This window comes from Oryzias latipes, chromosome 23, assembly GCF_002234675.1.
Source record: "Oryzias latipes chromosome 23, ASM223467v1".
NCBI classification, from domain to species: domain Eukaryota; kingdom Metazoa; phylum Chordata; class Actinopteri; order Beloniformes; family Adrianichthyidae; genus Oryzias; species Oryzias latipes.
In genome coordinates this window covers 5,078,144-5,102,080 of record NC_019881.2, presented here as the reverse complement: position 1 = coordinate 5,102,080, position 23,937 = coordinate 5,078,144, and the positions used below count along the sequence as shown (strand labels likewise).

The 23,937-nt window shown below is 40.3% G+C and overlaps 1 protein-coding gene across 8 annotated transcripts in view; it reads left to right on the top strand.

Moving 5' to 3' along the window:
- The window catches only part of mdfic (MyoD family inhibitor domain containing), a 53,570-nt gene that overhangs the window by 312 nt on the left and 29,321 nt on the right, over positions 1–23,937 (top strand). Inside the window, exons 1-3 of one of the 8 annotated variants that reach the window (XM_023952126.1) lie at positions 11,810–12,236; positions 12,491–12,663; positions 15,797–15,907. In XM_023952126.1, coding sequence (XP_023807894.1) covers positions 12,570–12,663; positions 15,797–15,907 — 205 coding nt within the window. In that variant the 5' untranslated portion in view covers positions 11,810–12,236; positions 12,491–12,569. Of the gene's footprint in view, positions 1–11,797; positions 12,664–15,796; positions 15,908–23,937 lie in introns of those variants that run through there. The other 7 variants (XM_023952127.1, XM_023952129.1, XM_023952125.1 and 4 more) reach the window with 7 other exon arrangements.

Genomic DNA, 23,937 nt, shown 5'->3' with positions numbered 1-23,937 from the left:
TGGTTACCATCCACCTGCTCTTCTATTTTTTTATCTTTATATTTGAGGGGTCCACATTGTTGGGTTCTGGTGCTGTTGTGCACACATTTGCAATTGATTACACACATTCTTCTCACTCCTGAACTAAGTTCCAGATGTGCAGTTTTTACGAGCACAAAGTCGCCCAACCATCAGCTCCCAGGTTTCTTGTATCTTGGGAAAAGTGGTGTTTATTAGCACAAAAAAAGAAAAAAATACTAAAGACCTTTAACCTGAAAACTTTCTTTAATGAGTTTATCTCATATTTTAATTAAGATCAGCTTCACAATGAATGAGTTTCCACTTGCAGAACACGAATCTGTCTTCTTTGACAGAATAAAAAAAAAAGTTTGAGTGTTTTGATCAGTCAACTTCAAACAACAGTTTGCTTGGAGGCAAAAAAAAAAGTTTGATCACGATGCTATTAATCATTGGAAAGCATCAAGGTTCCGCCCGTGTTCTGGTCAGCTTTAGAACACTCCACTTACTGAGTTCCTGTCATCCTGGAAGGATGAAAACTCTGGAAATTGGATCAGGTACAGGTGTCTTTTCTTGGTGTTCAAAGCGGCACCTCAAACCTTTTTTGCCTTAGCCATTAAAGCCAACCAAGGACCAGATTATCACTTTTGCTATTAGAACTGCAGCTTGGCACGGCCGGAGCTCATTAGGTCGGAGTAAAGACGTTCAGTCCTGCAGCCACTTCTTATTGTCGGCTCACTTACTGCGAAAGTTCATTATTGATAGTATAAAAGTGAAAAGTCCCACTTCCCAGTTTTGTAAAGGATTGTCTTGCTCCACTAGGAAATTGTTTTTGCGGTCCACTACCAGAAGAAGCTTTGCTTCAGTACACAAAGACAAAACTATTTTCGAAGAATTCAGTAAAACTTTGTTTTCAATAAAGTTTCTTGAAATGAATTTACTTTTAAATAAGAATCATGTTTTGATCTATTCTAAAACCATTTGCAGAGGTCTTTTAATTAGGATTGTGCCCTTTTTTAACAGTGGATCTGATCAACAAAGCACTCGACACAAAACATTTTAAAGATTACAACGACAATTAAAATAAGCAAAACAAATTTCAAAAAAACAGAATTATATGTTAGAAAAAAAAAAATTAAGAAACCAAAACGTTTTGATTTCTGTAAATTATTTTCACGTTTTTTTTTTCTTTTTAAAAGGTAGGTACTATGGGCCATCGCTGATTGGATGGTGATATTTTTCCAAAATTGCAACTGAAAGTTTTTTGACATTAGGCGAGACTCATCATCCAATTAATTATGTCCCACAGTACTTCCTTTTTACCGGTTTTCTAACATTTCTTTTAGTTTCCTGGAAATTACTTCTTTTTTCCAAAATGTTTTTTTTGTTTTCTGGAAGTTTGTTTTGTTTGGTAAAATGCTGTTTTTTTTCTTCAATATTTGTTTTGCGTTTTTTAATTGTTGTTGTGGTCTTTGAGATGTTTTTGCGTAGTGTGGTTCGTTGATGTGATTATGCACTTCAGGGCCACTGTAGTTTTTTGACAAAATAAAAAAAAGGTGTCGTTTTCTAGGACATCGTTTCGGCAGAGCGGCAGCAGTTCATTAGTAATTCGCCTCTGGCTGTGGGCGGGACTATTGGTGTGGAGCAACCCAGCCCCACTTCCCATCATCCATAACTGAAAGTTCTCAGTTTACAATCTCTCCCACTAGCTTACAGTCCCTTGCAACAAGCTAACATTTTACTACAACAAAAAGTGGTGAGTAATATTGGAGCTATCCAGCCATAAAGTTTTGAGCCAGATGTTAGCTCAGACGAGGAAAAACAAAGACGTACATAAATTTAATCGTCTATAAGTGGATACATCAGAATGAAACACAAATATCATTTTTTCAAACAGCATTTTTTCGTCTGCCTCTGATTCACACTGATTTGCATAAAGAAATACTCCGAAAGGCAATTTTAAGTTGAACAATTTAGATATATGTCCTCCATCGTGAGGAAAATCCTACAAGAACATCTTAAAAAACCCACTTTCATCAGTGTTTTTCTAAATGTTTGATCACTTATTTTATGAAGTTTGAAATAAAGATAATTTCACAATTCAGTAAAATGGTCTTTAATGCATTTGTTTCATGAAAATATCAATATATAATGAAATTTGTTAAAAAAAAACTTTTTCACCAAGTTAACTGGCAGGAAGCTTAATCCACACATTCATTAGATTAGATTTTATTCTGCTGCTAAAATGTGGGATGGGAAAAGTATTTGAATCTATTTCCCGCTGCAGAATGAAAGAGAAACTTGCGGTTGCATTGTTTGTTTTGGGAGCGCGATTCCTTCTTTTCCCCAGCAAAAGGAGGATTAGGATTGTCGGTGGCGTGTGCAGCGACTGAGCCGGCGCTTCTCTCCGCCGCTGCACACTCCAGCAATCAGGCAAGCTGCCAAACAAACAGATGAAGTCAACACACAGACATTTCCCTCTGCCTCCTCAGATGTGACTGCAACAGATGCAATCCTGACACTGGCGCTTGACACAGTGTGACAACCTACTGTGTCTACACAGCCAGATTCACTTTGACTTATTTTGAGAAGAAAAAAGAAAAGGAGGAGGGAGGAGTGGGGTTGACACTGTGCACATGATCACACACAAGATAATGTTTGTCAGCAGCAATAGCAGTGTCACTATCTAAGGGGGACAAAGACTGACAAAAGGGTTGATTTCACGGTGCAGTCATGTTGCATCTGCAGACCTTGAACGATTGAAAGGGTTGGGGGGGGTAAATTGTGGGTTTAGACGTGATCAGGATTCAGTCTCAGAGGTGAGTTAACTCAATTTCAAGTGAGGAACATCATAACTACAGTATCATTTGTGCAGTTTTTAAAATGTTTTTCGCTGATAAACAATTCTCCACAGTATCTAACCTAATTATTGTGAAAACGTCATATTACAGGACATCTAAATCTGTCGAACTCCTCAAGGCAACTTCACATTTTTTTTTAATATTTAGAAATACATTTATAAATATACAGATGTACCTCTACAAACAGAAATACAGATTTATTTTAAGGATCTATGTACCTAAAACCCCACTCTGATGAAAATGGTGCTGCTAACTTGTTCTTGTGGCATTTTTCTGATAATGCAGGACTTGTAGGAAAAAATGTAGCTCAGAATTATATTTCTGATAGACACAAGTATGTCTTTGTTCTCCTCATCCAAAATGGCATCTGGCTGAAAACGTTTTTTTACCAATAGTGTTAAGTTGGGGGTGTGAAGGGCTGTAAGCTAGCAGGAGAGATTGTAAACAGAGAGCTCTCAGCTCAGGAGGGGGAGGGGTGCCGGGTTTACTCCGTGCCAAAGGTCCCGCCCACAACTCAGAGGTGAACTTCTAATGAGCTACTGGCACTCTGCAGAAACTACGTCCTAGAAGACGACACTGGTGTTTAAATACTGTTTGGTAAAAACAGCATCGTCATTAGTAAAAGACCACTAGGAACGCTTTTAACATAGAACAAAAGATAAGTGGGACTTTAACATACTATTTTGACCTTTTTAATAAATTGATATTTCTTTAGTAAATAAATGCACACTATAAAGTAGTTTTTGATTATTTTTCTGTGAATAGCATTCTACTAATAAACCTTACAAACTAATTCTTAGTCCAAAAATCTTCTGATTAAAGTTTAATAACGTCTACTTCCAAACAACAAAGCATTGGTCTGTTTTGGTGTGCAAAAACCACAAGTTGTATTCTCTTTTGATGACCTAATTGCAAAATGTTTAATTCTTTTTAGAACAGCAAAACATGTGGAAAGTAAAACATATTTGAAGTTTAAATGCATGTCACAAAAAAGTGTAGGTCTTTAACACGAACCTTGTGGAACGCCACATTAAAGGCCCGTTCACACCGGGACGAATATTCGCCAAGCGTTATTCGCCAGCGTTTTTCGCCACGTTTTTTGTGTTCACACCCAGGCGATTTTCGCTGATGATGAGGCGAGCGAACATGCAATTTCCTTCCCTGACATTAGATGGCGCTTAATGTAAACAGAAATACTCCTGTACACAAGGTGGCGCTGCGCAACTTTAGGCTTCTTAAAGTCGCTTTTCACTCAGAAGAAGAGAGCAAGTATGTACGCGCTTGTCAGAATCAAACAAAGAAAACATGAATATTTCAAGCACCAGTAGCTCCAACTGGTACTTGGTAAGGGGATATTTAAGAATGTCCGTCATTATTTCTTCGCGGCAGTGTAGACGCTACTTGGCGTCTATCTTCTTCGCTGGTATGTGTGCTCAGCAAGGCAGTTTTGTGTTTGAGCGCCCCCAAGTTGTGTTTTACTGTAACTTCAGAACTTCAGATGCTCCAGACACGTGTGCAAAAGCGCCATTCTCATTGGTCGAATAGATTTCGACGCGACGCGTCGAAAGAAAAAAAACGAACCCGAGGCGTTTTTTATAAAGTGACGCTTTGACGCGTGGCGTTTTTTCGTGTCGGTGTGCACACTCTCATTGGTGCCCTTTGTTTAGTCACGAGGCGTTAAACGTCGGCGAAAATCGCCGGCGAAATTCGTCCTGGTGTGAACGGGCCTTAAGTCAGGACTTTTAGTTTTGCAGTTGTTTCTTCTACATTCTAGTCCTGTTTGGCAGTTCCCCATCACTCAGATGGTCAGCCTAAAAGCACTGCATGCTGGTTATTTGAGTTCTTAGTTTTTAGCAATGGGGAATGGAGTGAGGGAGTTTCTGTATCCAGGTAATTACAGTCTAAAGGGGCACAGAGGTCCTCTGTGATTACACATCAGGTCTGTAATGGATTCAACACTTACAGATGTAGGGAGAGGGGATGGTGGAGACGCAGTTGCATTCCTCAGCCTCCCATATAGGCGGTAGGGGGACGGGGCTGGTGAGAGACGGCGAGGTAGCGCGGGGTGGGTAGGTATATCTGCAAGATGGATTACGTGGGGTTTACTGAGTTCAACATTGACACAGATTCATCGTAAATCATTATGCTGGGGACCCGGAGTGATTTCTGCATTAGGAGCAGAAAATGGAGTTCATCCAGTCAATGAGGGAGGGCATATTTCACATCAATCACCTCCGCACTCATGTTACACAGGCTTAAATCTCACTTATACTGTTACCAATAGGGTTCAATGGCTATGATGACAATCAGCAAGACTGAGCTAACAGTATTCTTCTAACTGTTCTCACACAGCGATGCATCTATTTATTACATACAAATAAAAAAAAGTCTGAGTAAAATCTTGAAAGCAAGTTTGATAATAAAATCTTGACATATCTAATACTTGTACCAGGTTGTCAAACTTTACAGTGATTAGGACAATGCAATACAATTTGAAGCTTTTGTCAAGGTAAAACTTTGACTAGCTGGTTTAAAAAGGAGTTAGTAATATTAATATGAAGTATATGGTAGTAGGCATAAAAATAACTAGTTTAATTTAAAACATGTGGCCTTCTTTTGCATATTTACAAAGATGGGGGTGTTTCTGAATTCCTTCACTACTTAGTGTGCTATAATAATGCGTTTGCCATTATTTCTGGTTGTCCGAATCTACAATTCCAGTGCCTTAGAAATTTCCCACGAGTCTCGGGTTGTGTCCGAATTCCCTCACTACTCCCTAACTGCGAAAAGACAACAGGACTTCCTGGTGCCCTAGATTTTTAAACGTAATTCAGACACCAGGCTCACTACTTTCTTTTTCAAACACCTAATATGACTTCCTAGACTTCCCAAACTTGATGAACTTAATAATCTTTTTTCAAACACTGTTTATGAATCACTGTGTTCTAATTATAAAAAGGCTTGGAAGGCTTCTCATAAAATAAATTAAAAATACACGTTTTTCACAATAAAATAGTTTCAAACGCAATGCACTGTGATCTATATTTGCCAATCAATTTGGCACCCTGGTTTTTCGCATAGACTTCTGGATCATTTCTAGGGTACTGGACATTGGAATTGCAGATTTGGACACCTTTGAAAAAAATGCCGAATGCACTATATAGTACACAAAATAGTGAGTTTTGAAGGAATTCAAACAAAAGCCTCTGTGAAAAACTAGTGTGCATCAATAGCCGCGGTTACATGCGCAAAATATCTTGATCGGATCAGTGGTCGGATTAAAATTCAACTATGTACATGGGTCCAGAAAAACCTTTAGACCTCCGATTAGAACGACCATTCACATGGTCACACTGTCGGTCGGAATAAATCATTAGGGCATGCGCAGTAGTGTGGAAAATACCGGAAGAGGAAATGAGTCCCAATGTAAACAAACTTAGCTGCCACGTACATTTATGCAGCAGCTTGGTAATATATGAGATGATCTTCTAAATGTGCTTTTATTACTGTTATGAATATTATGAAGTTCCTGTTCGCTCATCATTTTATTTTTAATCTGTGTGGTCAGTGCTTTTTTTCTTGTGGAAGAACGGAGCCAGAAGAAGTCAGGGTTAAGAGTGGCTAACAAGTGCCAACAACATTAGCCGTGTTTGATGAACACAAAATCCATGTGGAAATGCCGCAATCTGCATCTTGGCTGCACGTAAATATGTGGGAATAACATCAGCCTTTACTTTGTAGGGACACGACTGGAAACACAAATCCATGTGATTGTTTGAACGGTTTCTAAGGACTGAGCGGCATTTCTGCTTTGAAAAGTTCGCACACCGCCCCAAAGCCGCTGTGTGAGCTGGATGTCCCAGCTCTGCTCAGATACACGGTTCTCCTGAGTCCGGCAGCCGCTAACCCAAAGCGGCGGGACGGATCGCAGTCCGAAGTCTCCCACACATAACAAAACAACAAAACCCACACGTAACAAAGCATCCTCTTCCCTCCCCTCCATCACAAAGCTGTAAGTCCGACTGCTCTGCTCAGAGACACAGTTCGATCGGTCCACCGGCACCCAAGCCCAGGGTCCAGACGTCATGGGGCACGAAGCGCTCCTCCCCCGCACCCCCTTCGTGAGGGGTGTGAGAAAGGGAAGGGGCGAAGAGCCAGCGGGGCGAGGTGGCGCTTCGCACCAGGCGTCCGCAGAGCAGCTGGTCGGTCTTGTTTGAGCTCCAAAGCCTTCTCTGGACTGAAACAACGTCTAGGCATGACGTAAAACCAGAGCAGTAGTGGCACACAATCGGAATGAACTGTTAATAAGATCGGATCAACAATCGGCATAACCAAACCCATCTCGATGGAAAGAAATTTTGATCCAAACGAGTCTGATCGGGGCAGAGAATTCCGAACAGCGTGTTTACATGACACACTTTTCTTCCGATTGTTTCCGATTACTTTTGTCCATGTAAATGCAGCTAATGCTCACTAGTTTGGCAAATATAGACCACAATGCACTGGATGAGTTTTAATTTGATAAAACATGTCTTTCAAATTTATTTTGCAAAATATTTCAGGTTTTCATCATCAGAACATGGTGGATCCATAAAAAGTCTTCATAAAATGTTCCTATTTATTAGGTTTTAATCTGGCAAATGGATGATATCATATATTTTAGTCGTTTAAAAATAAAAAAGAGGTAAACGTCTTAATTATGTTAAAATATGGGGCACTTAACCCTTGTGCTATCTTAGATGACCCCACCCTTACATTGTCGTGTTCTCCCTATCATGACAAAGGTGGATAAAGGTGGAAAGATTTCATGTAATATATGGACACCAGTGAAGATCACAAATCATTGAAGAAAAAAGGTTCAGCGCACTATCTAGTGGGTCTAGATCAGTGTTTTTCAACCTTTTTTGAGCCACGGCACACTTTAACCCTGACAAAAATCCCGCGGCACACCAGCATCCAAAAAAAAAAGAAGCAGAAATTCATGGTCTGTATTGATCGACAGCCCCCCCCCCGCAATCTCACGTGGATTTTTGTGATAATTGTGGCAGAAAAAGCAGGAAATTACGGCTTTTTTTTCTAAGAGATGAACAACCAAAGACGAGCTTTAGCTGGTATTTTTGTTAGAACTGAGCGACTTTATCAGCAGAATTAAGAACAAGGAAGTGAAGACTTTAACCACTTCTGATTGGTCAGACTGATGACATGTGATTAAGCCTTCAAGAATGATTGGCGGAGACAGTTAAAGGGGCGGGACTTTTCCTTACACAGTTATAGCTGCGGCTAAATCGCAGCACCGTGATTCTTATCAAAATATCTTTAATAGAATTAAATAAACACAAAGAAAAAGTAATTTTAAGATCTTTTATATTCCTTACTACTCAGTGTTTTATCAGGGCCTGTTGGGATACACAGAAAGCTGATTTCTTGGAGATGGAAAATGTTTTTAGATCAGTGAATGAGGGCAATTTCCCACGGCGCACTTGACCATCTCCCACGGCACACTAGTGTGCCGCGGCACACTGGTTGAAAAACACTGGTCTAGATGACCCAACTCCCAATGGTAAAGTGCCTAGGATAGCACAAGGGTTAATACTCCCACACTTTCGTTTTTTAAAGGTTAGGGAGTCATGAGGGAATTCAGACATAGCTAATGACTATTAGCTAACGCTAAAAAAATAGTAGTAATAATGTGGGTTATTGATTGTTAATTTTTTTTGGTGTGTAATTGTTTTTTTGGCGGTAATTGGCAGCCCTTTACCTTACCAACCACGGTGCTCAGCTGCCGGTTAGCCGGTTAGGGCAGTAAGGTAGAAGGCTACCATGCAGGAATCCAGGGTTCAATTCCCAGAGGGGAATAAACAATGGTACTGGCAATTACCACATCAATGGCGAGAAATTAACATCACCCAGTGAGGGCGTTTGGGCAAGACCCTTAACGCAACTGCCTACCAGCAAGAATTAGCATGGATGATCCCGCTACGGGTACAATAGTACAGTTCGGCCTACAACTACCATTCGGGGTCTTTTCGACTGAAGATAACATCACACTACAGTAACCCCACTTGGACAAACTACATAGCGTCCCGACCTGCTCGGGCTCTACATATTTTCATTTCACGTTTCCTTTTGTAATATAAAGTTCTTTTCCCTCTTAAGTTGTGTCTGACATTATTCTTTATAGTGTTTATGGAGAGGTTTTGCCACAACCCACTTTTGAAAAAGATCTGCGGCTGTTAGAATGAACCTGCTGCTCCACAGAGTGAACCGTGTCTCTGAGCAGAGCAGCAGGAGTCTCGTAGCTTCGTGTTCACAGGCGGGGAAGGTGCTTTGTTATAGTGTGCGGTCAAGAGAAGGGTTTCGGACCGAAGTCCTTTCTGCTGCAAAAGCACTTAATAATATTCATAACAATAATAAAAACACGTTTAGAGGATAATCTCGCTCTGTGTCAGAGCTCTGATTGTTTACAACAGACTTCATAGTTTCTTCTTCTATGGTAGTATCGTAATTTGTCCAGACCAATCACTATCTGACACATCATCGGATCAACAGACAGCCAATCACATAATGTGATGTCAGCAGTACTCGAAGGACCCCGAAATGTAGTTGTAGGCCGAATGGTTATTGTACCCATACCGGTGATGGAAAGAGTAGGCTCGAACTGGCAGCCACGCCTCTGCCATCACCGAGTATGAATGAATAATGGACACAATGGCAGTGCTTTGAGCATCTGGAAAAGCGCAGATAAATCCAATCCATTATTATTATTTTACTCCACAACAAAATTTTCTTCTTTTTCTTGTGTAGTTTTATGGCGGATGACACACAGCGTGTGCCACAGCGTGTTGGCGCATTACTGCCACCTAGTGGTATGGAGTGTGGGTCAATAATGTATATATTGTTTTATTTTTTTAACTTGTCCTGTCCAACAGCTGGGCAAACAGATGAGAGCTGGGGCCTGTTTCAGAAAGGAGGTTCAACCAACTCTGAGGTTAAACTTGAACTCTGAGTTGGTCAATCGAGAGATTAACTACTCTGAGTTTTCTGTTTCAGAGAAGCTGATCAGAGTTAGGTCAATCAATTCTGAGTGGACTGATTCAGAGGTAAGTGTCCGCACCGCGACTATAAGAAGCCATTATCAATGGAGCGCAGATATTACGAGTCACCATGGCAACCGTGGAAAAAAAGAGGTCTGCGTATTTTTCGCCAGCTGAACTTGACGTGCTGCTGCAGAGTTACAGTGAATATGAGCACATATTCCAGAAGACAAGCAACACCGCTGCATCTGCAAAACAGAGACAGTTAGCGTGGAAAACATAGCTGCTCAAGTTAATGCCTAAGTTTGCATTTAAATCATTGTTATCAAATATTGGCTGTCATAACTTTTTAAATAGCGTAAGGTGTGAAATAAAAAATGGCGATATTTAGGTGTACTTTTGACGTGTTATTCCTGGTGTAATTGCATGAAATGCTGCATAGTGTACAGAACCAATCTGGGGGAAAATTCATTTAACGTCGGTAATGTTTAGAGGACTTTTTTTATTAACATTCCCCTCTTGCAAACGTTGGTCAGTTTAATATTAATACATTTAATTGTGTTTTTAAAAGTGAGCTTATGTCTACCCTTGTATTGATCAAGTGGTATAGGTTTATATGGGATTAAGAAAGTAAGCAGTACTACTAGCAAACTGTGTTTCCAAAAAGTAATTGTTACATTCATCTAATTCAATGTCCCTGATTTCATTTCCATGTAGATGCAATCCTGCAGAAATTAAAAGAACATGGCAGCAGCTAAAAATGAAGTATAAAAACATAATTCAATCAGGTCAAATTTGAGCATGTCATGGATGTAGGCTTTGTTGACAATATGTGACATATGAAACATCTACATAGCAATACATATCTAATGTGGTTTTCATTGTATATATGTAATTGACTGCAACGAAAAACGGTAACGCTCAAACAAAAACATATGGGGAAATGACAAAAAATCGAGTCTAGGTCTCAAAATCCTTACACGACGTAAATGTAATTCTCTACGAATTAATGCAGCCTCCTCGTCTATTGGGTCCTCCAAAAAAGGACAAGCCATTCTTGTCACTTGTCTCTGTGTGACGGAAATGTGGGCAATGAAGGTTAAAGCGAAAAATACCGCTTCGTCTTTAAAAAGGGGAGGGGACCGGCAGAAACCTTGAGTTTGGAGAATAAAACCTGCTCCCGACCAGGTTAGGTTCACAGCATAAGTAACCATGGACACTGACTCCGAGTATAAGTTACTTCTCTTTCAGAAACGGGTTTGACTTACTCTGCTTTCTCTGGTTTAACAAACCTCCCATTCTGAAACGGAAAACCCAGGGTTTGCCTGATTTCAGGGTTAACGCACTCAGAGTTTACACTTAACCTCCTTTCTGAAACAGGCCCCTGAAGGCCTCTTGTGTTGGACATATTTTACTTTAACAGCAGGGGTTATGAATCTTCTGAAAAACCAGAGGTATGTCTGAATAAACCCCTTTGTAATCGAGGCCAAACTTTATTCATTTTAATCCTACTTGAAAATCTTTTGTGTTGGATCGGACGAAAAAAAAAAAAAAGGATTTATTGTTTATCATACATATATCTGCGTATTAATTTAAATCCTTACCCTTAAACCTTTGTGAGCATGTTTCCTCTTTCTTTAGAATTAAACGACAAGATAGAATTTGAAAGACATTTGTGTAAAAAAAAAAAGAAGAGAAAAAGAAAGAATGAAAAAGCCCAGGGTTTGTTTTTTTTGGACCCACATTCCAGGGCTGCCCGTTTAGTGCCCAATCACAATTTCCTTCGATTAAAACAAACAAACAAGCAAGCAAACAAAAACTAGGTAATATTTTACAATATATATATATTGTTTATGACATAAATATGTTGACATTTTGTTGTTTATATTTAAAAAATAAGGAAATAAAGAAAGCTTTTTTTTAATCAATACAATTGTCCTTTTCTACTTTATTTAGTGAACATATAGGGAGAGCTTTCATCCTCCCAACCGCCAAGCAAAGCAAAGCAAAGCAGAGCAAAGCGGAGTGTTTTCACTGGCTGCCGTCAGTCTGTTCAGGAATCCGGATATGATGAAAAGATTTTAGGCACAACTCCGCAAACTACTGTCAGCCACCGTCGAAGGCGTCGCCAGAGCCAAATAAAAAAAAAAAGAAAAGAAAAGAAACCAACAGGACCGAAGTGGACAGCCCAAAATTCTGCCGCGCAAAGTTTCAGGAAAAACTTTTTGAAGCTCTTTTCATTTTTTTCGCCTGAGAGGAAAGGGCTGAACTCAAGCAGGCAGGCAGGGAGGGAGGATGGGAGCTGGGCAGATTTGAAGGAAAGGGGAGTTGTCATGGTAGAAAGGTAAGTTTGGTTTGTAAACTAAAACGGGAATTAATGGAAAAGAGAGCCTCGAAGGCATTTTTGTAAACGGCAGCTCGAACAAACGACCCGCACGCGGAGTTTTATGTCAAAGCGTGGGAGAGGAAATTTCCACTATCATGATGCGTTTGAGGACGTCACTTTTTTCCCCCTCCAGTCTGAATTAGTGAAACTTCTTTTCTCCTCGTTGTTTGTCGCACGCGCCTGTGTTAGTAACGAGACGTTGGTTTTCACAGCACTTGAGGAAAAGGGAGGAACCTCTCTTGTTGGCTTTTTTCCCCTCCTTTATCTTCTATCCAAGAGGACGACTGTCTCATGTCCACGAAGACTGGCCTTCCTACTGAGGGGCCCGAGGGGACGACAGGGGGCCCAGGACAAGAGAAGACTCCCCTGTTGTCAGTCTCACACGGTAAGAAAAACACTAAAACGGGGTCAATTTAGGGGGACAACTTGTGTAGGTGTGACTTGTCTTCAGCTGGGTAACTTTTTTTTATACCTGTTGCTGTCTCAAACTTTTTATTGTCAATTTAGGCTATCCGTTTTTTTTTTTTTGTTGAGTTGTCCCCTCTGAAATATAAAAGAAGTTGGCACAAGTGTTAAAGTCCCACTGCAATCATCTTTTGATCTATTGTATACGTTTTCCCAATGGGTTTATTTTATTACCGTTGTGCCTTTTTGCCGACATCATAAAAAAATGTCATTTTTTCGTAGGATATATTTTCTGCAGGGCAGCAGTTTTTGCCTCTGAGTTGTGGACCGTTGGCTTCCCCTTTACGTCACTGAGAGCTCTCTGTTTACATGACTGTATTTTTTATTTTTTCTCTCCAGCTTTATTGAACAGAATATTAAAGTACAAAACACAACATCAAGGAATCAAATAGGACATCAGCCGCAGTAACCAATGTTATCATCCCAATCGTATTCAATTACACATAGTAATAGACATAGCAGAAACATATAAAAAATAAAGCTTGCTGACTAGAAAATAAAATAGCTTAAAATATGTGAAAAGAATACAAAAAAATAATATTTACAAAACAAAATTTTCTTAGAGGAAGGGATTAATTATCAAACAAAAAGGCACACATTGTTCCAGTGTTCCTTTCCACATGCATTGACTGTAATATAACTGGCTGGATCGTGTGTGACGTCACCAATAAAAAATGCCTTGCTTTCGGTTCCAACAGTTGGGACCACACGTTCTCACTACACTATGATTGGTCAGAGTTGGTCTGAGTCTATATTTCTGGAGCAACCACTTTCCAATCAGGAGCGAGGTTGTTAGAAGGCCTCACCACTTCTACTGAAAGCAGGCTTTGAAGAATCCGTCGCAAGGCCACCTGCCTTTATTGAGGCCTCTGATTGGTCAGTTTCTAATTTGAATAACTTGAACTACAATAAAAAGATCATGGGGAAAAAAAATTAGGATTAGAAAGGACATGTTAATAAAAGCTATCAGACCAAGAGTGGTTATTCTGATGAATATAATAACAACTAGCTGTTTATTTCTCAATAGAAGTCAATGGAATTGTAGCTTTTTGGGGCCATCGGGTACTTCCTGTTTGGAACGCGCAGAGAGAACGGTCACTCAGTTCAGTTCTCATTTACTGTTAATGTTTACATTGCCTTCGCGCTAGCTTACAGCCCCTCACGCCCCCAAACTGACATTATCAGTGCAACAAAATTGGCGAGCAATATTAGAAATATCCATGGAGCTTGTAGCCCGCCCTGCGTATTTTCTACCTCATAAATATGATCTTCTTCAAACGTCATTTTTTCGTCTCCTCCTGATTCACAACAATTTGAACAAAGAAATACTCAAACACAATTTTAAGCTCTTAAATATGTCCTCCATCATTAGAAAAATGCCACAAGAACATGTTAAACACTCAAAAAAAACACACAATTTTCATCAGAGTGGGTCTTTAATAAATGCTTAGCATATTTATCAGACATCTTTGAAGAATCCCTTCCTTTTTTGATAGTGTTTGTGCTTTTCTTCTGCTTTAGTAAAGTCTAAAGAAATGCCATGGCGACAATTAACAGCAACCACAGCCAATTATAGTTTTTAATTAACTTTCTAGTTGCCTCCAAGATTATCACATGTAAAATAGGCATACCCATCCACCCTTTTCTTCAGTCCACCCCCTTCAAACAGGCAATGAACCGTTCAGCATCCCAGTTTAAGTGAGCATCATTATGGCACTGTCAAAAAAACGAAAGTAGGACAGAGAAAGCCATCACTGGAGTGGCTGGATTTCTGGACGTTGAGAGCAGCCATTGACTGGATAAAACATTCCAAACAGGAAGTACCCGCCGTCTCCTAGAAGCTGAAATCCCAGACTTCTTTTGAGAAATAAACAGCAATTACTCAGTCATTAACTTTGTCCGAATAAAGATTCTTGCTCAGCTACCTTTTTTTAACTTATTCTGGATAATCCTATTTTTATCAGTAGTTATAAACTGACCAATCAGATGCCTTCATAAAAGGACGCATTGAGCGTTCAAAACGTTTGACTGGCAGACTCTCCAAAGCCTGGTTTCAAATGGTAGGGGTGTGGACATCCAACAAGCTTAATCCTGATTGGTGAGACTGGTGGACCAATCACTGTTTGCTGACGACGTCTGGTAGTGCAAAAAATGGTGACTGGATTGATATCATTTCAATCGCATGCAGTCGTTGGGAGCCTCTGTGCTCTTGACCCTTTTTTCTGTTGTTTGTTGTGAAGATGAGCCGTTTCCATTCCGACTGTAGCCACTAAAAATGTGTTGGTGGTGCGTCGCCCCCACAAGTTGCAGGCTGGTAGCTCGTCCTTCATTACTTTCAAGCAGAGGTGATTTACAGTGAAATCTCCGCCCCTTTAAAGGTAGTTGTCAAGTTATATTTATTTATTTGAGCTTTTTGCACGCTCAGCGGCATGATTCAGCGAAAAAAAAAAAAAAAACCTCCACGGTTTGAAAAGACTTAAGGCAACACACTTCATGAATCTAGTCCTTGTGGACAGTTCCTTGCAGAACAAAGCAATAGTGTATGTGAAGTAAAACAAGCCTGCAACCAAGAAAGCAACCGCTTCCAGAGATGAGTGTAAGGTATATCTTTGTACGGCTATCGAGGGCTGGATGTTTTTTTTTTTTTTTTTTCCCCCGCATGTTTTTTCCAATTTCGTTGAATGGGGGCTTTTATGGCAGTAAAAAGCTTGGCAGGTAGCGCGTACCCAGGAGCAACAAGGAGAGAAAATGAGATCCAGAGCTCTGGCAGAGGCCCACACCTGAACCGCCCCTCCGTATTGTGGAGTCTGCCAGCGGTTTGTTTTTTCTAGGAAAAAAAAAAAAAAGCTCTGCAGGCTGAGTCTCATCCAGTTGTTCCTCTTCTAACCCTGCAGTGGTTTCTGTTTCTAGAGCTGCGAACACATTCATTTAGATAAAACTTGGTGTTTATTAGCATAGATCCGACTGTGTTTTTTAATGTTTCCTCACCACTAGTTTGTTGCCCTTTTCCTGCTTTTTCTCACTTGTTGACGGTTGAATGTTTATCACCTTAGATGCTTGTGACGATGAGTCACCAGGATCAACGTCGTCTAGCCGGAAACCCTTCACTGAAGGACAAGGTCACGTGACGGAGGAGAAGTCCAACAATTCCACGCCTGTACAAAGTAAGTCTAAAAGCTGGGGTTTCTTCTCATGAGAAACAACAATTAGCTGTTCAATCAATTCAGAAATAGTTAATACAGTCAGATGGCTGATGTTAATTCTAGTGTGATTACTTTTGCACCCTTTTTTTTAATAGAAAAAGGCTATTGTTGTGACTTTTGATTTGGTCACGGTCAGCTAGAGCCAACTTCAAAACTAGGCTCATATGTCCGATTAACATGCATGTACTCAAAATCCGCCACAAGGACTGAAACTTGGCTCATGGTTACTTGTTTGAGTCTCCATCCAAAGCCATTTCCGAAAATGGGGAAATCCTGTGTGCGATTCTGGCATCGACTCTCCTTCCAGACTGATTATTAGGACTCTATTAACACTATCTATTTACAAAAGATATGCAGGCTCCACAAAGCATTTTTGACCTCTGACTGTCTTTAGTGTCAGGTGGGAGTGTAATGTTCTGAGATGATGTGTGAAACGGTCATTTGCAGTCTTCTTTGGTTTGTTTTTTTTGATGAAGGCGTAGCCTTTATCTCAGAAAAGGAAAGTCTTTTTCCTTTTCCTTTTTAGTTCTTCTTGACTGGGGTTTTTGGACCAAACATTTGATTAACATCCTTGTGCCAAGCAACACAAACCTTTTCTAGATTAGAGCCTCACTTATTGTTCAGTTATGCTGTTTTCATCTCACTCTAATTGTTATCACTTCTTAGCTTAACGGGCTCTTTAGTTGTAGCTGGAGCTAATGTAACATGCAAAAACTATTGTAATTGATTTGAAAGGTGACATTCACTACAGTTTGGATTAAAATTTAGTCATACAGGCTATGTAGTTAACATGTAATGTACCGGTACTCTAATACTTTTGATTAATATTGTTTAATGAGTGCTGTTCATGGTTCAACCTTTTGGATTTTTGATCGGTGCCTATTTAACCCTTCTATCTCCAGTGAAAATCCAACAGATTTGGGCCGTCGATACCTTTCGCCCCTAAGCTGATGTGCTTTTCTGTGGCTTTTTTTCAGCGTCAGAATCCAGTCAAAGAGTTGCGGTAATTTAAAGAGCTTGTGTTATTTTGGTTTTACTGGCAACGACTTCAGTGTTAGAAGGTTTAAAATTGAAATATTGGAGCCAAGTGCTTACAGTACACTATTTACAGTTGAGTTTAAAAAGTTCTGGGTTGTAAATTTTAGACATGTCTGCTGCCTCTGACTCAATAATGTGTCAGAAGTGTATCGCTTTTATCAGTACATGTCCCCTACAGCCAACCCTAAATGGGAAATGACTACGTGAATGGGAGCAAAGATGGGGGCTTGATCTGGACTGAGTTTTAGTTAAGTATGGGAGTAGAGGTGGAAAACCTGTCCTCAAGTAATTCAGGATTTTTATTTTATTTTAGATGACTGGCCAGACATCTTGTTAGACTAATGCTAAATGTAGATATTAAGGCAGCATGTTGGTTAAATGTCATTGATAAACAGGTAAATAGTCTGTGCAACAAGCGATAAAATAGTTGGAAGGGAGATGTTATCCATTGGAGCCGTTACAGCTGTTGTGATGTTATTCAATTATATTATAGATGGGGCTGCATGCTCACCTGTAATCCAAATTTGTCACAGAAACGTACATAAAAACCTTACCCGAGGTGTTTTTTCCCCCTTCCATGATATGTGTTTTGTATCAGGCATGATGACTTACCAGAGGCTTGTTTACTGGTTGTACTATGAAGGGGAGACTTAAAGGAAGAGGGGGAAAACACAGATCTAAAAGAAAAAAACTATTTTCTGCCAAGAGGTTTTTTTTTTCTTTCATTTTTTTATTATTTTCTAGCTTGGCAGCTTCTGTTCAGACGCATTCTTTGATTCGAGAAAATAAGCCCCTGTGACAACAGCTTTGCATGGTATTTGATGTCTTTCCCTCTTCAGCTGAACACACAAACACACAGCCAGCCGCCTGCGAGGGAATTTTTGCAGCGGGAAATGCACGCTGCCTCCTCTGTTAGGACAAAGGCAGAATGCCCGAACTGTTCTTTTATGATGCTCGAGGAAGTTGTTATGCTCCTGCGTCTGTACTTGAATAATTACTGCTTAAGTTACCCTGTTTATGACACACACTCTCACTGTACTTTGTATGTGTTGAGGGCACTAATCTTTGTGCTGCTAGGGGCAATCCAGAGCTCCCTCCCCTTATGTCTGGCCTTATGTTTAGTTTGTGGATAGTGAATTCTCTCAACAGGAGGAAACTCTTTGTGATGCTCTGATAACGCCACCGATTGTGTTTCAGTCATGAAGCTGCCAGTTTAATCCCTAAAATGCGAACCAAAAAAACGGTTGTGCATTAAAGTGCAGTATACACAGGATTGCCTTAGAGCTGCAGAAAGTATCACTTGAAAAGTGACAAATTTATTGAATAAAGTTTTTAGCTTCCAACAAAATATCTGCTGCTGAGCTATTCTTGGCGGAAGCCGACCAGACATTCCACTAGAGACTGTTCTGGTCTTCAAGTAGCTCATATCTCCTGCAAACAGGTCTATTCCTCTCCAGCCTTCTCCACTGTTAGGAGTTTAATCATCACATTATTCACTAGACTGTCATATGCTCCCCTAATGCTGCACTGCTGGATAAAGATGACCTTACTGGCTTCTATTTATCACCTCATTGAAACGAAGTACAACGAATGTGACGTTTTTTTTTAAATGAAGAATTTTGATTGGCTTTTGTGTGAGTCTCTGATTTGTTCCCAGAAATTGACCTTTTGAGAAGTGAATTTTGTGACCCCATGATAAAAAGTAGCTGAGGGATTCTTTAATGGAACTCTGTCACGTCCTTTTCATCTACCTTTGAAAATTGAAAGCATGACGTAAATCTACAAAGGATTCTATCCTGTAATGCTAAAAAACTTGCAAAGGAAAAACAAAATGCAGGAGCTTCAAAACCGTAATGTGTAGGGTGAATACTTGGATATCCGCGATGTGTTTTTGAAAAATTGAGCACGAATATGAATTTGCGATCTTTATAAATATAGTTGATGGGGCTGGACGATTCATCGCTATGCTAATGAGCTGTTCCGCGTGTCGCCCACATGTGATCACAGACCGGTTTAAAGTCAGACAATATTTTCATGCGGTGGACTTTAAGACGTGGCGGATAAATGCAACAAAATGAGTTCATAGAATAGTTATAAAAACTGCGTTTTCTACATATAATATGGAACTTGTTAAGAAGTGCCTCATGAGAGCGCTGCATCTTTACGGTCAATGGCAAGAATCCAAAACATGATCATGTTTATGGCTGTTTATGTTATGATTTCATGAAAAAACGAATCAACTGGAAGCTGAATTAAGAAAAGTGCTTTTTTTCTGTCAATCTGCTCTCCATTAGTAAATCTGTCCTTGAAACATATTCTACAGTAAGCATCGTGTTTTTATCTGCAAATCGTTAATTCAGGAATCAGATCGCTACCTAAGTGATGATCTACAGCCCTAAAGAAAGGTGCCATATCAGAGCCAGAATATCAAACTGATCCAGGTGCTGAGTTATCATTCCATCTTCTAAAGTGCTATGAGACTTCTTAACCTTCTGCCACTTTAGTTTCTCTCTCCATCTTCTCTTGTTACTAAAACTGAATGCTGATTGTTGTTTTGCAAGCTTGGTGTCTTTAATCCTCCGAGCCCTTGTCTCTGCAGAAATAATGTGTCTGCGCCCAGACCTATTATAAACCGAGGCATAATTTTCAAGTGATTACTTAGCAGTGGGTCATGGAATCAAACACTGTATAAATAGGGTGAAATGCTAGTGTAGAGGTTGATTAAAATGGCCATTGTAATTCTACCTCTGTTGTAATTATTTTTTCATTGTCTTGGTGCAGATAGATTTCATATGGGAAATTTCAAGTGTGCTAATTAGCATATTTTAGTGCCCAAGACCGTTCACTATTAATTTTTTTTTAAAGATATTCAAAAATACTTGAGCCAGATGATTAGATATGCATATCTCCACTCATGGTTTGTGGTCTTTCAAATGCACGTTGGATATAAGGAAGCATACACGGATAATGGATTTTAGTTTCTGTTTTTTTATGCTGCAGATATGCAAATATCTTACTTAACCATATTTTTCAGACTATAAGGCGAAGAGGTGTATTGATTCATTTAAAAAAATGATTTGAAATACTAGGGTATGGAATACCCGCTGACCCACGGATACTATTCCTAGGACTGTTCCCAACAGGAGTGACTCAAACAGGGGACGAGTACCTTTTGAAAGTCATGATCATGGCCTGCAAAAAAGCCATAACAAGAAATTGGCTTAAAAGTGAACCACCAAGACTGGATCAATGGACAGGCATTATGGAAGAGATCTGTTCTATGGAAAAAATGACATTTCACTTACGCTTGAAAGCTGATAAATTTCAACTCCACTGGAGGAAATGGAGGCAATATGCACCCCGCTCAGATCTTCAAACTCAAAACTAACTTTTGTTTTACCCCACCTGTTCGACTTTGCTTGTTTGCTTTATTTTTTTATTTTTTTTTTATTCTATTATATTTCTTTATTTGATTATGTTCTCCTATTTTGATTTGATTGTAATCTAAAAGTGCAAAACGAAAAATAAAAAGTTATAAAAAAAAAAAAAAAAATGATTTGATTCATATCATAATTTCTGGGTGACTATACGATTCATAGTTGATATTGGTTCATTTTGAACGATCTGATTCATTGACTGGAGTGAATCCAGGACATCTTTAGCCAAAACTTCAACCAGTGGTACTGAACAGTGCAGGTGAAGTTTTCCCTGATTCCTTGGATGTCTTGCCAGATAACCAAGTTTAAATGAAGTATGTGTACAAAGACGCAAACAAGAATGAATGTCAAATCCCTTCACATTCTAGTTTCCTAAAGTTCAGCCCTCTGTTGTGTCGTCTGCTGTGATGGCACTCTGGATTTTAAGGCACACTCGTTTTTTGACAAAAATTGAAGTCTTTACGTGCGCCTTATCGTGTGGAAAATACGGTAATTAAAGAATTAGAAAACGACCAAAATTGAAACAGAAACAGTGCCGTGGAGCTCAAGTGACATATGGGGACCACGCCGACCAGAGCCACATATGGCGGCATCATTGCTTTTCACAGGAGAAAAAAGATCAACTAGTTCAAATGACAGAGGCGCAGTGGGGATTACTTGGCCCCTAACAGGGTTTTGGCACCAACATTAAGGTTAAAACCGTTTTTCTATTACCAGATCTCTGCTGATGTTGCCCCCGCCAGCTCTGAACCCCTCGAGCTTCCAACTCCTTGGCCCCCTCGTGTTTGCAGGTTCAGCGCCTCGCTGTAGGTCATTCTGCACCCCCCCCCCCCCCCACCTTCCCCAGATCAGTGGAGGGTGACCGGGGACGACAAGCTGGCTCCCATCCAGACGCTCCCATCCAGACTCATGGATATCACTGCAGACTCAACCACCACCACCTCCACACTCTCATAAACACACACTCCTCTCTCGCGGGCTGGAGCTAAAATCAATACAGGCGTCTCTGTGTTTTAAAAGCCACTCAGAGGCAGACGAGCACCTCTGTCCCGAAGGCTGATCTCTCAGCTTAAGGCGTTGATTGGCATCCCGAAGACGCGAGGCGCTGACCCACAGCTGTCCCATTAGCAGAGGGTTAATGCTGAGATTGATACTGAGCAAGTAAAGGAACTGGATGTTGGGGGGGGTATTTTGATGGACTGCCTATCCTCCCTCTGACCTGGAGCAGACCTCTGCTGCGTTTTGGCTTGGGGTAGCTCTGCAGTTGCATCCTCATCTCCGTCTGCAGAGTGAGGATCACTGAGCTCCCTGAACATGAACACAACAATGCGCATGTGCACCTCTGCGCGCCTGCACTTAAATTTAAAACGGGCGGGCTTCTTGTGGTTGGACGTTTGAGGCGCCCGGAATATTTGAGTCATCGGTGTAACTGAAAATGCCCCTTGTCCCTCCTCCTTCCATTCCCCCCCGCCTCCCCTCCCTTGTTCACTCCGGCTCTGTTGCTGTGTTTTTGTTTTGTCAGTAAGGAGAGGAGTGGAAGCAGGTTTAAAAAAAAAAGGAATATTATTATGAAGCCTGGCAGCTTCCTCAGGCCTTCTGAGTCACATCCTAATTAAACTTCCTCAAAGTTGGGGCGTCTAAAGGTGCAAAGTCTAAATCTGAGCAAAATGTGCTCTCTGACGTGCTTCCAGCCCTTTTCAGGCTACAGGTTCACCTGTGGGGGGGAAGAGTCAGATGGCAGAGAGCACATGGTTTATATAGAAGTTTAAGTGGAAACAGACTCAATAAAATGTAGGAAATAAACATGTAGAGTTCTGATGTCCTCGAGGCTCAAATTAACGCCACATTCCACGCTAGAAGACCTGAGACTTCTGCAGCAAAGGCCTTTGGGACGTGGATGTGTGAGGTAATGCGAGTCAGGATGACTTCCCTCCTCGCTAGGATTCTAGTGAGAGATTATGGCGTTTCATTAGGAGTCAGTGATTTTTAAATGCTAATTAACCTTTTTTTTTAAAAAGAAATCAAAGAATAATTGATGACTCCTCATGCTACTGTTCTACCGCTTCCCCAAACAAACCGTACCTCGTGTGCAGAGAGGTTCATTTTGTCAAATCAAACTCTTGCCTTTTGAAGAGGCTGCTGTTTCATGTCATTATGCAGAACTGTTTCCATAAAGGTTGTTTTTGAATTTAGAAACGCTAAATCTCTGACTTATTGTTGTCTTTGAGGATGGAGGAGGTGTCCCTTAAGTCACATGACCAGCACGTTAAAGATCATGTTCACAGAATAAAGTCACAAGAAAAGGTTTACGCAAAGAAAAAAATCTTTTCTATCGTTCTATTCATTTAAAAAAATTAATAATTACACCTTTATTTACACGATTGATGTGAATCAGCGAATTCTGACGTGGAGAAAAGCGGCTTTTCAAATCGGCTTTGCGCTGTCCTGCAACACGTAACTTGCGTTAATTGCGTAAAGTGGTGCAAAGCCACTTTTCTCCGCAGCAGAATCCGCTGGAATTACGTAATTTGCATAACTGGTTGCTAAGTTACAGTAGTCAAAACAATGTCAACGCTGGAGCGGAAGGTCTTAAAGGGTTAAAAAGATGTTTATTTTCAGTTTATAGGAAAAAAGGCAAATGAAAGAAAACAGCAAAACAACACAAAATAGCTTGTATTTACTTTTTGCAAGAACAGATGAAAAATTATATATTTTATTATAGTTTATATATCACTTAAAGCAACATGAGTATTGAGCACCACTTGGTGAAATAAAGACATAAAACATCTCGAAATATTTAAAAATGGGGGAAAAAAAGGGAGTAGGGTTAAATATATACTTTTCTTTTTCTTCTAGCGATGTGTGTTACAAAAATGTTCTTTTTTTGTTTAAATGAGATGCTGCCAAATGATCAGTTTTGACAGAAGACTGTGAATAAAGTTCTGCTGCAGAGACACACACAGACTCACGCACACACACAGACTCGCACACAGACTCACGCACACACACAGACTCACACAGACTCGCACACACTGCATCTGCTGATGAGGATCCAATATCCGAACAGGTAATTTACTGTTCTTGAGCAGTCATCATCATCATCAGCAGCATGTCGGCGGGCGTTCTATCGTGGATAAATACGAAGGCGTGTGTGCTCGTGGACAAACTGACAGAGCTGAGATGGCTGCGCCATGTCCAGAGTGTCGCCATTTCCTTTATTATCTGTTGGAACAAGTGACATTTATGTCAGCCGGTGTCAGGTCGCCGTCCAGCCTGTGTAAACGCCGCAAACTTTGCGTGGCACCCACATTCCAACACTGCTTAATTTTCTCATCAAATGCCAGGTCTTGCTTTGCCCGGATGACAGTTCACCGCTCTTTTTGCCACACAGATATCTGCATACGTTGATATTAATCTCCTGTTGATTATGTTCTTTTTTTTCTTCTTCTCTGGTGTAATTCTTCAATGCTGAGCTTTGAGCGACTTTTGCTGCTAACTAGTTCTTCCAGAAAATAA